We start from the raw sequence: 20,149 nt of genomic DNA on the forward strand, positions 1-20,149 counted from the left end.
AGACGCACCCCTACACACACCCTTCTACCACCAGACAGTGCCCCGTTATAATCAGATACAATAACGCATAATAATGTATAATAATACTAATCACTACTAATAATAAAAACGATGCAATTATAACATTAGTTACCATCTTTTTTACTTCTTATAAAGTGTAAGCTTGCGAGCAGGGCCCTCCTACCTCTATGTCGGTTTGTTACTACCCAGTTTGTTTTATAACTGTTGTTTCCAATTGTAAAGCTCAACGGAATATGGGGCACTATATAAGAAACTGTAAATAAATAAAATCATATGAATGTGATTATGTAGGAAATAAAGCAGTAATATATGCCTGAATGTAGTGCAGCCACTACAGTCCCTGCCCTGATACTAGAGCAGCCTGCTGGGATGTGTAGTTCTGCAAAAGCTGGAGCACCGCTTATTGCCCTTTCCTATTTTCTTTCATTATACTTTATTTATGGGCATGTGCACAGTACAACTTATCTTGGGCTGCACATTGCTGTCGGTGTTTTTCTGTATGCTATATGTTTGTGCACATGCACAGTACTAGTCCTCCTGGGCTGCTAATTATTGTCCCTTGGTGTTTTTCCATATGCCATGTTTGTGCATGTGCACAGTACCACTTCTCTTGAGCTACTCATTGTTGTCTCTTGATGTTTTTCCATATGCTATATGTTTGTGCGTGTGCATAGTACCACTTCTCTTGGTCTGCATATTGTTGTCATGTCACTTGGAGTCTTTCATTATACTGTACATGTGCATAGTACCACTTCTCTTGGATTGCATATTGGTATACCATTGTGTTTTTCCTATAGTATATTTATGTGCATGTGCACAGTACAACTTCTCTTGGATTGCATATTGGTATACCATTGTGTTTTTCCCTATATATGGGTAAGTACACAGTACTACTTCCCTTGGGCTGCACATTGTTGTCCTTTGGTGTCTTTCATTGTACTGTACTTATGGATGTGTGCACAGTACTACTTGTCTTGGATTGCATATTGGTATGGAATACCAGTGCGTCTTTCCCTATACTGTAGTACACTATAGTACACAGTGCCACTTCTCTCTGGCTGTATATTAGATAGAAGAATAGAAGTTTGACGACAGATAAGAACCACTTGGCCCATCCAGACTGCCCTAAACAAATCTACATGCATGTGTACATGTATGTCAGTAGACAGCTAACATCCAAATGGGCGAGATGCTCTAACCCTATATTCTCTAACAACTCCCCCCCCCCACCTCCGCAGTGTCAGCGCTGTGGAGGGAATCGCCAGCAAAAGCTGGCGATTCCCTGCAGAAGCCTCTCAGTATCACTATGGATCTCTGTATGTGGACTCTGTTCTAGTCATACGTGTAACACACAAAGTACACACCAACTCACTGCAACTTGACGCTGAAGTGAGGTCACCTCTGACCTGTGGCAGATAACCGCTGGAGTCAGAAAACGATGGAAGAAGATACAGTCTGTAAGAGCGTTATACCTGCATATTAATCCGAGATGGTAAAGGCAAATTATGTTATCATTCAAAGTTACAGTGATAAGAGAGAGCGAGGGCTGCCTAGGCATGAGGGAATATAAGAGTCGGTGCAGTTTGAGATGGTATGACAAAGATAGAAATCAGAGTGTCACTTACTCATAGAAGTGCAGTGTAGATGGGGTAGCCAATCAGGTGTAGAAGGGGTGGTAGCTTAGGTGGAGGTATATAAGAGGTAGTCAGGTGATCCATCTTCCTCTTGAGTCTGGATTTCCACCCTCCCTCCCTTGTGCTAACCTACCACATGGCCTTTCGGCCGTCACCCAAATTTGGCTCTCATCAATTTTAAATTTAATTGGCGGGAGGGCGCTCTCGATCAGCAGTCCAGTTTGAAGTACAGGTGGTCACTGTGAGGTATTGCCACCCTCTGCCAGGAAGGCTGGTGAGTTCTGCCCCCGAGGGGGGACGCAGGACACTTTTAGAACTGTCCTCATTAGGCCCTAGGAGGGGCGGCAAGACAGTCACAGCGCAGGCTGGCTTTGAATTCAATGGGGGCGGTTCCTCGCCCTAGTTACAAGTTGGGGCGTTGTAGTCGCCGCCATTGCTAACGTTTATGACTGGCTGGTCGTCAAGCGCTCTCTAGGCCATCCCTTTCAATAGGGTCATACCATAATAAATACCCTTTACCTTTTTAAACTTATGCAGTGGTTGTCCGTGTCGTTATTTCAGGTCACGTGTCCGTGTGAGTTATTTCAGGTCATGTGTCCGTGTGATTTACTGCTAGGGGTAACCAAGGTTTAAGTTGAAAGAAAAGGTTCATCTCAATAATGCATTAGACGCCTTAAACATGACACATAATTATCTGCTTTCCTTTATATGTGTGTAACTGTACTTCCCTATTACGCCACTTTATATAAATAATAATACTGTAACTAGCTGATTTCATCTGGGCAAAGGTCGCTGGGCAGGACATGTTAACACTTTTTACCCCGTTAGGGGTGAAAAAAAATCTCTGCTTAGGGGCCGGTGAAAATAACTGTCACTGTTTTCAAACCAGCCAGCAGGTCACGTGTTCCAGGTCACAGGGCAGGTACACAGAGAGAGTTCACCAACTGTCACATTTTCCAGAGCACAATGGTGATGAATTGTAATGAGCATGTGGACGTTTTGCCATATCATTCCAAATCAAAGCAAACAATTACAGTGCTATTATAATTCTGCAAATCTACAGACCAAGACCTTTAATGTGGTAATTCTAGAAATAAATCACTCATAATAGTCATCCTTCTGCAATTTGATAATTATTATCATTATTAGTATCATTTATATGGTGCCGCAAGCGCTCTGCAGTGACCAAAAGCAAAATAGGAAACAGTGCCTTACGGGAAGCGGTCATCTATTAGAATGAACTTAGGTCTACAGTCATTAGGTCGACCCCACTAGGTCGACTGGCAGGAAGGTCGACCTGACTTAAGGTCGACATGGGCCAAGGTCGACATGACTTAAGGTCGAATTTGCATAAAGGTCGACATGAGGAAGGTCGACTGGTCATAAGGTCGACATGGGTTTTTCACTGTTTTTTGAGCCGACATGTGCCGACAGGCGGTATTTCATGCCCTACCATCCACTAGGGCGTGGTGGGAGAATAAAATAGTGTGCCGAGCGCAGCGAGGCACCGTGCCCGAAGCACTGCGAGCGAAGCGAGCGATGCGAGGGTCCGATTCTCATTGCCAACTGTGTCCATGTCGACTGTGTCGACATTCGGATCAAAAAACAGTGAAAAACCCATGTCGACCTTATGACCAGTCGACCTTCCTCATGTTGACCTTTATGCAAATTCGACCTTAAGTCATGTCGACCTTGGCCCATGTCGACCTTAAGTCAGGTCGACCTTCCTGCCAGTCGACCTAGTGGGGTCGACCTATTGACTGTAGACCTAAGTTCATTCTGACAGATGTACCGCTTACCGGCTTACAGTTGAATACAATAGACTTACCTCCCAACTGTCCTAATTTCCATGGGACAGTCACATTTTTTGGGGACTGTCCAGTGGCTCGTGGTTGTATGTGTGTGTGTGGGGGGGGGGAGGGGCAGTTGGCAGTACCCCCCATCCGTCATTGCTCTGCAGAGGCAAAGGGGGCAGGGCCAGCAGCTGCCCTACAGTTACAAAAATGGAGGCATGGCTTTGTGAGAGTGCTGCAATCGTAGGCCACACCCCCTGGTCACAAGGTCACGATCCTAAATTTTAGGCACGTCTTTGATTCGTGCAAGCGTCTCTCCTTGCTTCTGAGGAAAGTTGGAAGGTATGCAATAGAGGACAAGTATAAGGGACATAACCATAGCTGCATCAGCAGATGGCAGGATTTATTAAAAGAGAGAAAAGCACAAGGGAGGAGGGCCCTGCTCGTTACAGCCTACATTCCATACATAATAATACTAATAACATTCATACATACACACTATTATTCCAGGTCACTTACACAACATGTATTGGCCCTGAGACGTGTGCGGCCTGTGGAATGTCCCCATAGACTCTCCCAACTTCAGCGATATCAGACTCTTCAGCTACTTAAACCTTGAACACAATAAACAGAAACTGATAGACTGACCTCAGATATGGGAAGAACACGCAGACGGTTTCACACGGGGATCGCTGGGCCTTTGGCCCCTGGCCCAGAGTGTGATGAATACGCACTCCTGGGAGATTGTGCCACCGATTTATGCTGAGGAATGTGGCACTAAGTACTAGTCCCTGGGACACTGCTCTTAGGAGTCAATTAATAAGAATCCTGTGTACAGAAAGGAGCCTGTCAGGGTGTTGGGGGGGTCTACACATGCGTGATCAGTGCTGACCCAGAGGTGACCCGCGCTAACCGCACTGCCCCATAACGAGTGGAGGTATATATGTTGGATCACACTCACATGTTTGCAAGTGGAGTGGAGGTACAAATATTGGATCACACTCGCATGTTTGCAGGTGGAGTGGAGGTACAAATATTGGATTACACTCACCTGTACCCAGGTGGAGGTATAAATATTGGATCACACTCACGTGTTCCCATATGGAGGTATAAATATTGGATCACACTCACATGTACACAGGTGGAGGTGTACATATTGGATCACACTCACATGTACGCAGGTGGAGGTATAAATATTGCATCACACGTGTACGCAGGTGGAGGTATAAATATTGGATCAAACTCATGTGTACACAGGTGGCGGTATAAATATAGGTCACACTCACATGTTCCCAGGTGGAGGTATAAATATTGGATCACACTCATGTGTACGCAGGTGGAGTTATAAATATAGGTCATGTTCCCATGTGGAGGTATAAATATTGGATTACATTCATGTGTACGCAGGTGGAGGTATAAATATTGGACCACACTCACATGTATGCAGGTGGAGGTATAAATATTGGACCACACCCACATGTATGCAGGTGGAGGTATAAATATTGGATCACACTCACATGTATGCAGGTGGAGGTATAAATATTGCATCACACGTGTATGCAGGTGGAGGTATAAATATTGGATCACACTCACGTGTACGCAGGTGGAGGTATAAATATTGGATCACATCTATTACTGGTGCCTGTCCTTGTGTTTCCCTCCTATATCCCTATAGACTGTAAGCTTGCAGCAGGGCCCTCCTACCTCCAAGTCTGTCTGTTGTTACCCAGTTTGTTTTATCACTATCTAAAAATGTAAAGCGCAACGAAATCTGCTGCGCTATATAAGAAACTGTAAATAAATAAATAATAATAATAAATGTACTTGCAGAACATTTAACATGTCTTTCTCACATATGAACTGTACGTGTTGGTGGAAATCAGCACTTATGACTCACAAGGTTTTGTAAAAGCCATCTGTAATTGTGAAACAGAAATGAGGAACTCTTGGTGCTTCCATCTCCTCAGCTGCAGAATACAGCAATGGATCCCAGATAACCGCACTTCGTACAGCCAGCCATAAGGACACTCTGTGGATAACAGTTTCTACTGTGTGTTCACCAGTGAGGCACAAGTGTGTCAGTGCTGGTAGCGTGACTGTGCCTGCTTCTGGGAACCCAAGAGGCACACAGCCTGGTGGCTGCTCAGGACGCACGTCAGATACTTCAGCTCCTCGCGCAGGCCACGAATCTCCCTGCGCAGAGCGGAATTCAGTCGCTCCAGATTCTCGCTCTCCTGCAAAGGAATAAGAGATACGTCAGTGAGATTCAGTTACCAAGCTCGTTGGGATACACCGACGCAGGATCTGCTTTTCTCAGCCAATGAGAAATGTCCATTGGCAGAATTCCCACTGGGAAACCATACAGGTTGAGTATCCCTTATCCAAAATGCTCTGGACCAGAAGAATTTTGGATAACGGATTATTCTGTATTTCAGAATATTTTTTATATTTCAATGATGTATCTTGAAGTATCTTGCAATTATGCTGTATACACACATCAAACACATAAATCAATTTTATTTGTGCATAAAACAAGTTTTCAAAACATGAAATAAAGTACCATGCCAGGCACTGAATTTGAATGCCAAGCAATCATTTTCTTGTACATATTTAGTTCCAGTTACACATCTCGTCCTCAGTAGTGCCAGTTATACCCCTTTTACACCGCCGAAAAATCCGGGTCAGCGGCGGGTCAGACCCGGATCTGCGGCGGTGTAAATGGGGTGAAGCCGTGTCCATTTACACGGGTCCTCTACCCAGGTCCTGACCTGGGTAGAACACGGTCAGGACCCGTGTAGAGACCGGTGTAAATGGTCGCTGCGGGTTGAAGCACCCGCAGCGGTTCCTTCCACGGCGTGCAGCGCTGTCCCCTCTGCTGCAGGAGTGGGGGGATGTCTACTGCTGCTGAGGGGGGGAGAAGCGGTAAGGCTGCTGAGGGGGGAAGAAGCTGTCAGGCTGCTGAGGGGGGAGACGGAGGGGGTGCTGGCGGCAGCTGCTGTAACGCTTAACTCCCCCCTGCAGCCACAAGGTCCCTGCGGCGAATGGGATGTCAGTGGCAGGGGTCCCTAAGGCGGACGGAAACTAGTAGTTTCCATCCGTCGCAGGGACTCTGCCAGTGACAGCCCATTCGACTCAGGGACCCCGCGGCTGTAGCGGGGAGTTACAGCAGCAGCCGCAGCCAGCATCGCCTCCATATAAATACCTTAAGAAAGGGCGCCAGTTCCTCCTTCATTGACGCTGTCAGCTGGTGCCTATGGCGGGGTCAGCGGTGTCTGACAGCCGCGCCGTGCGGAGTTGCCGTCATGTAAGGTGACGTCAGCGGGGGTATCCCCTGTAACTCTATGTATGTGCGCGGCTATCTAATGTTAAGTGAACGCAGTAGAAGCTCCGGTCTGTGCAGTACGGGCAGGTGCTGTGTATGCAAGTGGTTTGCACTGTGCGACTATCGGGACTTGGAGAAAATGAGAATACCAGTGTCTGCTGATGTTAAAGTGAAGCTGTATGTCCAATAAGCAGAGACACTTGTTGCTGATAAATTGGTCTGGATGAGCTGGATATTTTGTTAATGAAGGGAGTAAATGTAACGTTGTGATCAATTTTGAAACTCAGATACAAAGTGGCAAGGGTTACAGGGGATACCCCCGCTGACGTCACCTTACATGACGGCAACCCCGACGCGTCTGTCAGTCACTGCTGACCCCGCCGCAGGCACCAGCTGACAGGGTCAATGAAGCAAGCATTTTTTATGACATCCACAGGAAAAAGCAGGGCTGACCCAGGTCCAGTGTAAATGATGCAGACCCAGGTCCGACCCTGGTCGAAGTGCTGTGTAAATGGGGTATAAAGCAGGGTCAGCTCCTGGAAACTCCAGTGTTCAAAGACCAGGGTCCGACCAGGGTTTTTGGTGTAAAAGGGGTATTACATATCATGTCCTCAGTAGTGCCAGTTACATATCATGTCCCCAGTAGTGCCAGTTACATATCATGTCCCCAGTAGTGCAGTTACATATCATGTCCCCAGTAGTGAACGTTACATATCATGTCCTCAGTAGTGCCAGTTACATATAATGTCCCCAGTGGTGCCAGTTACATATCTTGTCCTCAGTAGTGTAGTTATATATCATGTCCCCAGTAGTGCCAGTTACATATCATGTCCTCAGTAGTGTAGTTATATATAATGTCCCCAGTAGTGCCAGTTACATATCATGTCCCCAGTAGTGCCAGTTACATATCATGTCCTCAGTAGTGTAGTTATATATAATGTCCCCAGTAGTGCCAGTTACAGATCATGTCCCCAGTAGTGCCAGTTACATATCATGTCCTCAGTAGTGCAGTTATATATAATGTCCCCAGTAGTGCAGTTACATATAATGTCCCCAGTAGTGCAGTTATATATAATGTCCCCAGTAGTGCCAGTTACATATCATGTCCCCAGTAGTGCAGTTACATATAATGTCCCCAGTAGTGCAGTTACATATAATGTCCCCAGTAGTGCAGTTACATATAATGTCTCCAGTAGTGCAGTTATATATAATGTCCCCAGTAGTGCCAGTTACATATCATGTCCCCAGTAGTGCAGTTACATATAATGTCCCCAGTAGTGCAGTTATATATAATGTCCCCAGTAGTGCAGTTACATATAATGTCCCCAGTAGTGCAGTTACATATAATGTCCCCAGTAGTGCAGTTACATATCATGTCCCCAGTAGTGCCAGTTACATATCATGTCCCCAGTAGTGCCAGTTATATATAATGTCCCCAGTAGTGCAGTTATATATAATGTCCCCAGTAGTGCAGTTATATATAATGTCCCCAGTAGTGCAGTTACATATAATGTCCCCAGTAGTGCAGTTACATATAATGTCCCCAGTAGTGCCAGTTACATATCATGTCCTCAGTAGTGCAGTCACATATCATGTCCCCAGTAGTGCAGTTACATATAATGTCCCCAGTAGTGCAGTTATATATAATGTCCCCAGTAGTGCCAGTTACATATCATGTCCTCAGTAGTGCTGTTACAGATGTCCATAGTAGGTTTTTAGCAAGAATTTTTTTTTGTTCACTTTCACATGTATGGTTTTCAGAATAATTTGGATAACTGATATTTGGAAAAGGGATACTCAACCTGTATAAACTACAACCTTTATTGGGTATTAGTAATTAGAACTTTAGTTTGTTACATACTGAACCCTTTTCAGGCAACAGCATCATAAAAGTCATCCTTCCGATATTAAAATATTAAGTAATATACTTGTTTCCTGGCACTGGCAAGAACAGACTGACAGGTTAATAACCAGCACCTGTATAGTAGTCTGCAGTTACCACTATGGCCCTTATTCAGATCTGAGCTCAGTACAAATTTGATTGGAAAAAGGGCAAAACCATGTGCACTGCAGGTGGAGCAGATGTAACCTGTGCAGAGAGAGTTAGATTTGGGTGGGGTGTGCTGAAACTGAAATCTAAATTGCAGTGTAAAAATAATGCAGCCAGTATTTACCCTGCACAGAAACAAAATAAATCTAACTCTCTCTATACAGGTTACATTTGCCCCACCTGCAGTGCACATGGTTTTGCCCATTTTCCAAACAAATTTGTACTGAGCTCAGATATGAATAAGGCCCTATGTCCAATGTCTCATAGCACAAAGACTCCAATATGATTGTATTATCTAACTACTAATATCCACTTAAGAATGGTATGAATCAGGTTAATTGACCGCTGTATTTGTTAACTGGTCAATTAACTTCATACTTACCAATAATAACTGGATATCGCAGCCGGATCACCTTTGTACTAGGAGACATTGAAAAGAGTGGTAACTATAGACTATAGCAATATACAGTTGCTAAGGGGTGTGGTATAGAATAGCAACATCTGATGATCTTATATATTCAACATTCATTATATATATATCAGACCCAAGTATGTGTTATAATCATCAATTCAGAGCTATAAGTGGAACATTTAATCCACCTGAAATTAGCACACCCAAAGTAATCCCAAATAAAATGAAGATTTAAGCGGGTCCGAGGCCGCACCTGCAACTAGAGCATAGCAGGGACTCAGGGGGACAATAGATATTTTGGAGTAACCTAAGTTTGTTCCAACTGCTTAGCAGTCATACCCAGGATTAGAACCTATGACCTCTCTCACTGGAGTCAGACACCTTACTGAGAGATCTATTTGCTCCTGTACTGTAAATCTACAGATTCTAACTATGTATAATTGTTATTTCAAAACCATTACTATTAGTCAGAGCGATGTAGTGTGGTGACTCCCTATAGCTAGAATTCTCATGCTTCCAATCGGTTAGGTGTCTGCTTCTAGTGCAACAGGTCATGGGTTTTAATACTTGCTAAAATTATGTTTGGCATAAAGAAAGTGTGATGTCTATGGTCCTGCTAGGAGGGTAAGTGATATGGACGGCTTTCAATTAACTGATACAAACTCGGCAGGGGAGGAGAGGTGCCCCTTTTGGAGCAGGAGCCCTGTGGCAGATGTCTACATTGCCAACCAGAGTTACGCCTCTGTTTCAGAACTACCAGACCCAGCATGCACTAACAGCCATTTGCCCTGAAGGGCATGCTGCTGTTTTTTGAGCCACAAACACCAGCATGACCTTGAAGGAAATAAAGAAAATAGCCATTAATGCATTCAATACATGTAATACTCCAATAAAGGACGTGGCGACGGTAAACACACATATATAGTCAACATTTCCCATTCACATAGACATTGCTTCGGAATAGTAACCTACAAGCCGGACCCTGGTGCAGATCTGTGTCCCTGCACAGGGAATGGAAAGCCTACTATGGGCATCATTAGACGCTGACATGGCGATGATATAAATCTGATGGATGTGGATCAATTGGTCAATAGCAAGTTGTTGGACAGTCATTATGCAGTGGTGGCTCCTACCTTTTTGGGGGAGGGGGGCTGCCTCTGGCTGGAGCAGGGGTACCGTGATGCAGGCACCCCCCTCCCCTTGTCGCCGCCGCTGCCACTCTCCTCCTGCCCCCGACGCCTGTGCTATGATCACAGGCTCCGGGACTGGTGCATGCGCAGTACAAACATATGTACTGCGCATACGGCAAGCTTCTATGGGCTGCTTTGGGAGCCCATAGAGAGTTCCAGCAGCCGCTCAGGGGGCAGGGCTTGTGTGACGTCACCAAGCCGCCGCCCCCATGATGGTAAACTGCCGAATTCACGGATCTTGTGGAGGTGGCGGGGCTAAAATGATGCGATTGTGTCATGTTAGCTCCGCGGCATTTTAATGCCTCGATCCGGGTCGCAGGGGGGGTCCCCCCTGAATCCGGGAGGGTTGCCCACCCTTCCGGGGACGAGAGGGGTCTCGATTTTCGGGAGACTCCCGGTCATTCCGGGAGAGTCGGCAACCCTGCCATAGAAGGAATCTTGGTCCCGGCGCCTGTACAATATGACAGGCACCAGGACCAGCATGTGCGCAGTACTGATATAGGTACTGCGCATGCGCAATTGCCGATTTTGCACAGCGGCCCACAGAAAGGCATCCCGGTCACAGTGAAGCCAGTGCAGTCTAACAGACTGCATCTGGCTTCTCTACAGTGGCGGATTTTACCTGGGTGGGCTGCAGCCCTGCAGCCCATAGGTAAAAACCGCCACAGCGTCAAAATTAGGTTTTCCACTGTTTTTTTACCCGAATGTTGACACAGTTTACAAGGATAACGTGAACGAAAAGGTGTTCAAGGGGTAATAAAAATAGCTAAAAAGGAAAATGAAGAGCGCATTGCCACTGAGAGCAAAACCAATCCCAAGAAGTTTTTCAAATACATCAATAGTAAACAAATAATTAAAGAGCAAATAGGCCCATTAAACAATATGAACGGTAAAAGCTTTACAGAGGATAAGAATTGTTAAATGAGTTTTCTTATCAGTGTTTACTAGGGGAGAGCAGAGAGTGGAGCATACAGGTACCACAAATGGGACAAGCAAGCCAGATCTTAAAATCACTTTCACGACAGATGAGATAACATTACGGCTCAGCAAAAACAAAACAAACAAATCCCCAGGCCCAGACGGGATTCATCCTAGGGTACTAATGAAATTAAGGGAGGAATTAGCAACCCCTCTGTATTACATTTTTGAGAACTTATATTCATCTTGTAAGGTACCAGCTAACTACAGACCTGTGAGCTTAACATCTATAGTGGGTACATTTTTTTAAGGGATGGGATCCAAAAATATTTAGAGCTTCACAGGCTAATCAGTATAACCAACATGGGTTTGTGAAGAATCGACCATGCCAAACAAGTTTACTTGGCTTTTATGAGGATGTCAGCAACAACCTCGATAATGGAAATGCAGTAGATGTGCTCTTCTCGGTGCTAGGGATTCAGTATTGAATCCCGGCGGTCGGGATCCCGGCGTTCAGAATCCCGAAGCCGGAATCCCGACAGCCGAAATGCCGACAAGGGGGGGGACGTGGATCGCCCCCCCTTGCGGGCTTGCTGCGCTCGCCACGCAGCGGGCCCGGTGCCTCGCTACGCTCGGCACACTAATTTATTCTCCCTCCAGGGGTGTCATGGACACCCCAGGAGGGAGAAAGTGTCGGCTTTTCGGCGGTCGGGATTCCGCCATCGGGATTCTGAACGCCGGGATTGTAACTACATCCCGGTGCTGGGACCACTTTTATTTAATATATTTATTAATGATATTGGGGTGGGTATACTCAGCAATGTTTCCATCTTTGCTGATATCACAAAACTGAGCAGAGTAATTAGATCAACCGAGGATGTCTCCACGCTTCAGAGCGATCTTAATAAATTAGACGAGTGGGCAAATAAAAAAAAGGAAAATGAGGTTCGATGCGGATAAATGCAAGGTTCTGCATCTGGGGAAACATAATCAATGTGCTAGCTATAACCTAAGTAATTATATAGATATATGGGTAATTCAGAACTTGAAAAGGACCTAGGAGTCCAAATAGATAACAAACTGGGGTGTAGTGCTCAATGTCATAAAGCAACAAATAAGGCCAACAGGATGCTAGCATGCATTAAAAGGGGTATGGAGACTAGGAACTCAAATGTCATTTTGCCATTGTACAAAAGCATTGGCTAGACCAGTGGTGGATTAAGGTCTGTGGGGGCCCTGGACGGCAAGGCTGGTACGGTACCTGGTCAGGCGGTTAGAGGGTCTCTGCAGCGGTCTGGGCAGTCAGCGGCAGCCGCCAGGCCGGGATCCCTGCAGTGTATGAGAAGTCAGTGCCGGGTACCTGCAGCAGTATTGGCTACTAGTTTCCACCCGCCGCATGGACCCCGCCGCTGACTTCCCATTCGCGGCAGGGACCCCAGCCGTCACCGACTGCCCAGACCGCTGCAAGGACAGGGCTGCGCAAGCACGGGGCAACAGGAGCCCCACACTGGCAGCAGTGCTAGTGTGGGGCCCCCCAAATGTGTGGGGGCCCAGGGTGACCGTCCCTGTCGCCCCGTGCTTAATCCGCCACTGGGTTAGACCACATCTAGAATATGGAGAACAATTCTGGGCCCTGCACTATAAAAAGGACATCATAGAACTGGAAAAAGTCCAAAGAAGAGCAACAAAGCTTATTAGGGGAATGGAGAATTTAAGCTATGAAGACAGATTGAATCATTTAGGATTGTTTATGCTAGAAAAGAGACATTTAAGGGGGGGACATGCTTAACATGTACAAATATATCAGGGGCCAATATAAGGAACTGTTAGATGCCCTTTTTACTGTAAGGAAGGACTCAAGGACACGAGGACATGAGTTTAGATTAGAGGAAAGAAGATTTCCCTTAGAAGAAAACTTTTTTTTACAGTCAGGGCAGCCAAACTATGGAACTCTCTTCCTGGAGATGTGGTGTCGGCAGATACAATAAATACGTTTAAAATAAGGTTGGAAAAACATCTATTGGTTAAAAACATACAGGGGTACAAGCAATAATCACAATCTGTCCTTAAATATATCAGTATACACTATGTATAACAAGGGATGAAGCTAATACACCAAGGTTGACCTAGATGGACGTGAGTCTTTATTCAGCCTTAAATACTATGTGACTATGGGCCTTATTCTAGTTCACTCTTTCTGACAAAATCCTTCTTAGATGGACAAAACCATGTGCACTGCAGGGGGGCAGATGTAAAATGTGCAGAGAGAATTAGATTTAGGGGAGTTATTTTGTTTCTGTGCAGGGTAAATACTGACTGCTTTATTTTTACACTGCAATATAGATCTCACTTTGAAGTAAAACCCCACCCAAATCTAATTCTCTCTGCACAAGTAACATCTGCCCCACCTGCAGTGCACATGGTTTTGTCCATCTAAGAAGGATTTTGTCAGAAAGAGTGAACTAGAATAAGGCCCTATGTAACAGTCAACATGGGCACAGGTTAAAGTGCACCATGTCTCCTCGCCATGCTTCGGGCTCGGTGCCTTGCTGTGCTCGGCACACTATTTAATTCTGCCACCATGCCCAAGTGGATGGTAGGGCATGAAATACCGCCTGTCGGCATAAAAACAGTGAAAAACCCCATGTCTACATTTTGACTGTCGACCTAACCCATATTGACCTAATGACCCTGCCGACCTAACCCATGTGGACCTAGACTCATGTCGATCTTCTTGCATGTCGACCTAATAACTGTCTAACAACTTGCTGGTGACCGAATGACCGTATTCCATTCTGATTTTCCCATATGGATATCGCCCTGAGTCTAGGAATAAATGTACTAAAGCATCTAAAGATTAAAAGGTCTGATGTTGCCGATAGAAGCCAACCAGATTCTGTCTATCATTCCTCTATTGCATCAGAGGTGTATTGTGACCCATTATCTGGCAGCGGCACCGGCTTTGCCCCATTTCACCTCTGTCCTAATTGTACAGTGCCGAGATAAGAGGCTCAGTCTGGATTGGCTACTGGGGCTGGCTTCCCTCTCTCCAGACAGGATTGTAATAATTGTGTAATACAAATGCAGGAAGCCAATGTAAGCCTAGTAACACCACTGACACCTAGTGGTAAGTGCACAAAGGTGCAGGCATCATACAAACTGAGACGATAAGCATCATTACTGTCATCCCATTGCGTCCCAGTGGCCAGGACAACATTGTACTCCAACCCTGACTGTACTGTAACCCTGACTGTATTGTGATGAGCCCAGCAACCTGCGTCACCACCAACTCGCCACCATTCCTTATACTTAGTAAGTGTTAAGGAAAGATTTACCCAGAGCAGCCAGTAAAGAGGCACTTCAGCAGCAACACACTTTCCAGGAAGAGGAGTCGTTCTAACAACCGGTGCCAGGCACATAAAGGTTGATAATAAAAAGCACTTACCACCCACGACGGGAGGAATGGAGCCGGCACACAGCGTTGAAGAATAGGTAATTTAATAAGTTTGCATCATGTAGAAAGTAACCGCTGTATTACCCGACAGCCGTTTCAACTGCTCACAGGCAGTTTTAATTTATATATATATATATATATATATATATATATAGATAGATAGATAGATAGATAGATAGATAGAAAGATAGATAGATAGAAAGGGGAATGATTCGGCACTCAATCCTCAATAGTCAACTGACCCCGGGTGCCAACACAAATATAGGTAAGGAATCCAAAGAAGACGCGTCACTCCAGGGGGATTTTGCAGTAATATTTAGTAGAATAAAGCTCAATGCAGGTGCACAGTATCAAACATGCCAACGTTTTAATACATATAGTATCTTTTTCAAGGCGCCATGTGCCCTGTCAACTAGACAACAATGTGCCCTAGTTGACAGGGCACACGGCGCCTTGAAAAAGATACTATATGTATTGAAACGTTTGCATGTTTGATCCTGTGCACCTGCATTGAGCTTTATTCTACTAAATATTCCCCTGGAGTGACGCGTCTTCTTTGGATATATATATATATATATATATATATATATATATATATATATATATATATATATATATATATATATAAATATATAAAATACATGCCAACCACAGGGGGCCCCTAGATAGAGGGCACTCACTCCCTGTGCGACCCCCTCCCTTAATCCGGCCCTGGCCACCCCCCACCACGACAAGTGCCACCTCTAGGAAATTCACCACTGTATACAAGAAGTAGTGCACAGGGCAGAGTACACAGGTAATGGTGCATAGTGCAGAGTATATGGGTGATGACAAACAGTATACAGTTATCAGGGCACAGAGCAGGGTATATGATTAGTGATGCACCATATACAGATACTGGAAGGGGGGGGGGGGGGAAACAGAGCAGGGTATACAGTAATACCACTTTTACACCAGAATACCGGGTAGGACTCGGGAAATCGAACACGGGAAATTGCCAGGGCTGCCCTGCCTCAGACCCCATTTACACTGCAATTCAATCCGGGTTATTCCCGGGTAAGGCCATTTCACACTGAAAACGGATCAGCCCTGTCTTTCCTTGCTGGTGTCATTAAAAATGGACCTTTGGGCTGTTTGAGATGAGGTCACAAGAAAGGGAAAAGGGAGGGAGTGGGTTCTGCTCCCAGCATTGCAGCAAAGATGGCAGATGGAGTAGCTGTGTTGCAGTTTGTGCTGTACTTTTCAGCAATTGAGAGTTTGAAGCAGCTTCTCACCCTGTGCTACTTGCTTCACACTTGGAGGAGGAGAGCACAATTCTTGGCTGGGAGGTCTAGATCTCGACACCAATATTTGTGCCGAAGGAGAGAGCGTGGTAACGCTGCTGCTGCGCTGCTACATGCGCCCTGTGCGGGTCTCCATCAGATGACATCATCTGCCAGAGCCGCAGAAGCACCAATCAGCTCTTCGCGCCCCTCTACCCACCAAATAACCCGGATAATGACCATTTACACCACCCTGAGCCCCGGATAAGCCCCGTGTCCGACCCTGAACATTTGCCGGGTCAGATTCCCGGGGAACAGTACCCGTGTTATTTTTTTTTTTCAGCCCATTTACACCATGCCATGCCCCGGACTGGAGCGGCAATATCCCGGGTCCAACCTCTGGTGTAAAAGGGGTATTAGTGATACACCATATACAGATACTGGGGGGACACAGAGCAGGGTATACGGTTAGTGATGCACCATATACAGATACTGGGGGGGGGGGGGCACAGAGCAGGGTATACAGTTAGTGATACACCATATACAGATACTGGGGGGGGGCACAGAGCAGGGTATACGGTTAGTGATGCACCATATACAGATACTGGGGGGCACAGAGCAGGGTATACGGTTAGTGATGCACAGAATACAGATATTAGTGCAGTACGTGATATATACAGGACAATGGTGCAGACATTGGTGGGTTTAGCAGCCCTGGCAGGAACATTAAAGCAGGGTGGCAGTGTGAGCAGGGGTGGGGGCTTCCTGTGCCACCCTGTGCGATGGGTGGCACAGGTGATACCAGTCTCTTACGCACCACGTGTAAAGTATCAGCTTTCTCCGTCTGCCTCTGGCGACTCTTCTGCGCTGCTATACGATTTTTCTCTCTCCTCTGAACCTTCTTCATATCATCAGAAGAATCCTGCAAGCAGAGAGGTGACACCAGAGCGGGCACAGAGACATGCGGCCTATGCAGCCAGGGATGGGCTCAGTACCTGTCTGAGGCTGGAAGGGGAACTGCTGTACCCTGGCTCATTGCTGTCTGAGTCTGGTTGCATGTCCTGCTGTCCTCTCCACACCTCTCGCTGTCTGCCGGCGTCTCCCCTGCTCTCTGTATACGACCGCTGGCTAAACATCTGGCCCCACCCATCACGCTCTCACCTTCCTCCTGTGGTTTCCTATGTGGGGACCTGAGCTGGAAGTCACATGAGAGAAACATCTCGGAAAGGTCACAGTATAAGAAAATCAGATCACAAAAATCACCCAGGAAAACCCAGCGCAGTGTGTTGAGGGGGCGAGAGGGCGAGACAAAAACAAGAAGGAGAGGAAACACAGTGATGTCACAGGTATGACATGTTTCCACCCACAGGAGAACAGGCAGAAAGCAGGAGCTCTCATGTAACGTTACTCTGAGTGTCGGCATGTGAGTTCTGCCTACCTGCACTCAGCATGTCTGTATGCAACAGCTGAGGATCAATTGGTCGAACAGGCACAAGGTAAATATGGAAAAGTTCAATGTTGACAAAAGGGTGACACAAGAAAATGATCAACACATGAAAAGGTCGACATTCATTTTTTTTTGTTACAGGTTTTCGGCAGTCAACATGTGTCGACATGAACGCAGGGCCACCGAGAGGGGGGGGGGGGTGGAAGAGGGTACTAATTACCCAGGCCTGGGCTTGCTGGAGGGGCGGGCGTGGGTCCTGATCTAACCCCCCTTCCCACTCTGTCCCTCTCGGGCAGCAGCAGCACACACCTACAGCATGTGCTGTACTGACAGCAGGCTCAGCATGAGTCTCACTGACAATGGCCCTTATTCTGATTGACGCGGACTTTACCGCGTACTTACGGATCGCGTCTTTACGACGTCTGCGCATGCGTGGAGAACGCTACGCGCATGTGCCACGCCTTGACTCGGTACCAGTTCGGGCAAATCCCGTCCAAAACTGTTCACCGCTATCAGTCTGGAAATAGGGGCGTATTATGGGCGTCATGCGGAATGACACATGGGCGTAGTTTCAAAGTGGGCAAAACGGGGCGGAAACATGGCGGACACGGGGGAGTACACTTATGTTGGGGGGCGTACATTCGGAAACCACTCCGAATGCACGCGATTAAAAAAGGGCAGAAATGTGCGGTGTCCACAAGTGTACTATTGCTTTGCGGACACCACTCGTTCATGCGGTAGGCGAACGTACGCCTAATGACTACAACCATTAACACCTGAACCCAATAGAATCTACTCCTTTACTCATTACTCACTAATAGGCCGCTTGTCAGTGCTTTAATAGAAACCATTGCACTTACATTGCTGTAAGGGTTAATGTGTGCTATGCATGTGTTAGGCATGCTTGTAAGGATATATTGGAATCTAATTGATTCCAATTCCAAATAAGCTGTTTTTTATGAGGGTAGGTAATTGAATAAGTGGGTCATGTGATGTATTGCAGAAGATACTTCATAGTGGGTTGTTTGGCGGAAATCCTCCGCTTACGTGCGGTAGCACCGCTTGGCTCCCGTTCGGATGCGGTATTCCCGAGCATACTCTGTAATACTCTGTAATACCGTGACGAATCGGAGTGTTTCTCCCGCACACGCATGATTTGTATGTCGTCCGTAAACACGCCCTGTTCTTAAAGAGTGAGTCCGTCCGAATGCGGAGGACACGTGGGCGTTTCTACGGACGATGGCCGCATGCGGAAAAACACCGTGGCGTGCGGACCGCTCCGTAAGAATGCGGGAATTTCCGCACAGATCAGAATAAGGGCCAATATGAGAGCACATGCTGAGCCTGTTGTCAGCACATGCTGTAGGTGTGTGCTGCTGCAGTGCCGAGGTGGGGGACAATAACACCCCCCCCCCCCCCCCCCAAAAAAAAAACATTTTGGGAGCATGACCTAATCGTAGGAGGTGACCACGCCTCCCATGATTAGGCCACACCCTCAACATTTTACCAGGGCCCAGCATAACTCTCAGCGGCCCTGCATGAACCCCTATATAGTGTAGCGATTCGCTTGCCATGCATAATATTCCACGTGCATTATGAAGCACGAAAAAGCCCAAAACAATTCATATCGACCTTTCCGTGTGTCATCTACGGTCATGTTGTAATTTCTTGTGTCAGCCTATGATCCCGATACCATATTTATCAGCAGCGTTCTCTGTGGGTGTCAGTGTAACAGTACCGGGTTATCATTCTCTATGCATGCCAGTATGTATCTCATATGTAACATGTAAGTGCTCTCTGTGGGTGTCAGTGTAACAGTACCATGTTATCATTCTGTAGGTGTGTCAGTATGTATCTCATATGTAAGTGTTGTCTGTGGGCCAGTATGTATCTCATATGTAACATGTAAGTGCGCTCTCTGGGTGTCAGTATAGAATAGAACAGAATCAACTTTATTGTCCATGTGTGCTTGTGCGGGATACGGTCGTATTGCCGACAGCACTTATCATGGGTCTTCAACCTGTGGCCCTCCAGATGTTGTGAAACTACATGTTCCAACATGCATTGCCACATTTTTTCCTAGAAGAGCATGCAAAAAAACATCAGGGCATGCTGGGACATGTAGTTCCACAACATCTGGAGGGCCACAGGTTGAAGACCTGTGACTTAGGTCCACACCGTTGGGTCGACAGGTGGGAAGGTTGACAGGTGTCTAGGTCGACAGGTGTCAAGGTTAACATGGGACAAGGTCGACATGGTTTTAGGTCGACACAGCGTTAGGTTGATACGGGTTAGGTCAACATGTTTTGTTTTTTTTACTGTATTTCATGCCCTGCCATCCATTAGGGCGTGGTGGGAGAATGAAATAGTTTGCCGAGCGTAGCGAGGGGCTTCGGTTGACTTCCAACTGTGTCCATGTCCACTGTGTCGACATTCGGGTCAAAAACCCGTAAAAAACAACATGTCAACCTAACATGTGTCGACCTTGACCCATGTCGACCCAACAGTGTCGACCTAATGACTGTCAACCTAAGTGCTGTCGACAATACGATCCACACCCGCATGCGCACACTAGGATTTTTTTGTGGAATTCAGTGCAGCATCAAGCAGGGATGAGGGGGGGGGGGGGGGGGGGGGGATGACATA

The 20,149-nt window shown here is 46.4% G+C and overlaps 1 protein-coding gene across 1 annotated transcript; it reads right to left on the reverse strand.

Moving 5' to 3' along the window:
- Window positions 1-5,175: 5,175 nt before the first annotated feature.
- On the reverse strand, window positions 5,176-17,856 carry BATF (basic leucine zipper ATF-like transcription factor). Its single transcript, XM_083167799.1, has 3 exons — window positions 17,052-17,856; window positions 16,874-16,978; window positions 5,176-5,682 (listed from the first exon to the last, which is right to left on the reverse strand). Exons 1-3 carry the CDS (start codon window positions 17,190-17,192, stop codon window positions 5,527-5,529), a joined length of 402 nt encoding a protein of 133 aa, XP_083023925.1. The 5' UTR covers window positions 17,193-17,856; the 3' UTR covers window positions 5,176-5,526.
- Window positions 17,857-20,149: the final 2,293 nt, after the last annotated feature.

The sequence above is a fragment of the Crinia signifera genome, chromosome 12, assembly GCF_055691185.1.
Source record: "Crinia signifera chromosome 12, ASM5569118v1, whole genome shotgun sequence".
NCBI classification, from domain to species: Eukaryota; Metazoa; Chordata; class Amphibia; order Anura; family Myobatrachidae; genus Crinia; species Crinia signifera.

Bases quoted from the DNA above. Each gene is read 5' to 3' on its own strand.
- BATF (XM_083167799.1), bottom strand. From the start codon at position 17,192: ATGTTTAGCCAGCGGTCGTATACAGAGAGCAGGGGAGACGCCGGCAGA. The intron at 16,979-17,051 runs GTACTGAGCCCA...CTCTGCTTGCAG, and splicing joins CCCCTTCCAGCCTCAGACAG to GATTCTTCTGATGATATGAA. The intron at 5,683-16,873 runs GTGCGTAAGAGA...ATTCCTTTGCAG, and splicing joins AAGCTGATACTTTACACGTG to GAGAGCGAGAATCTGGAGCG.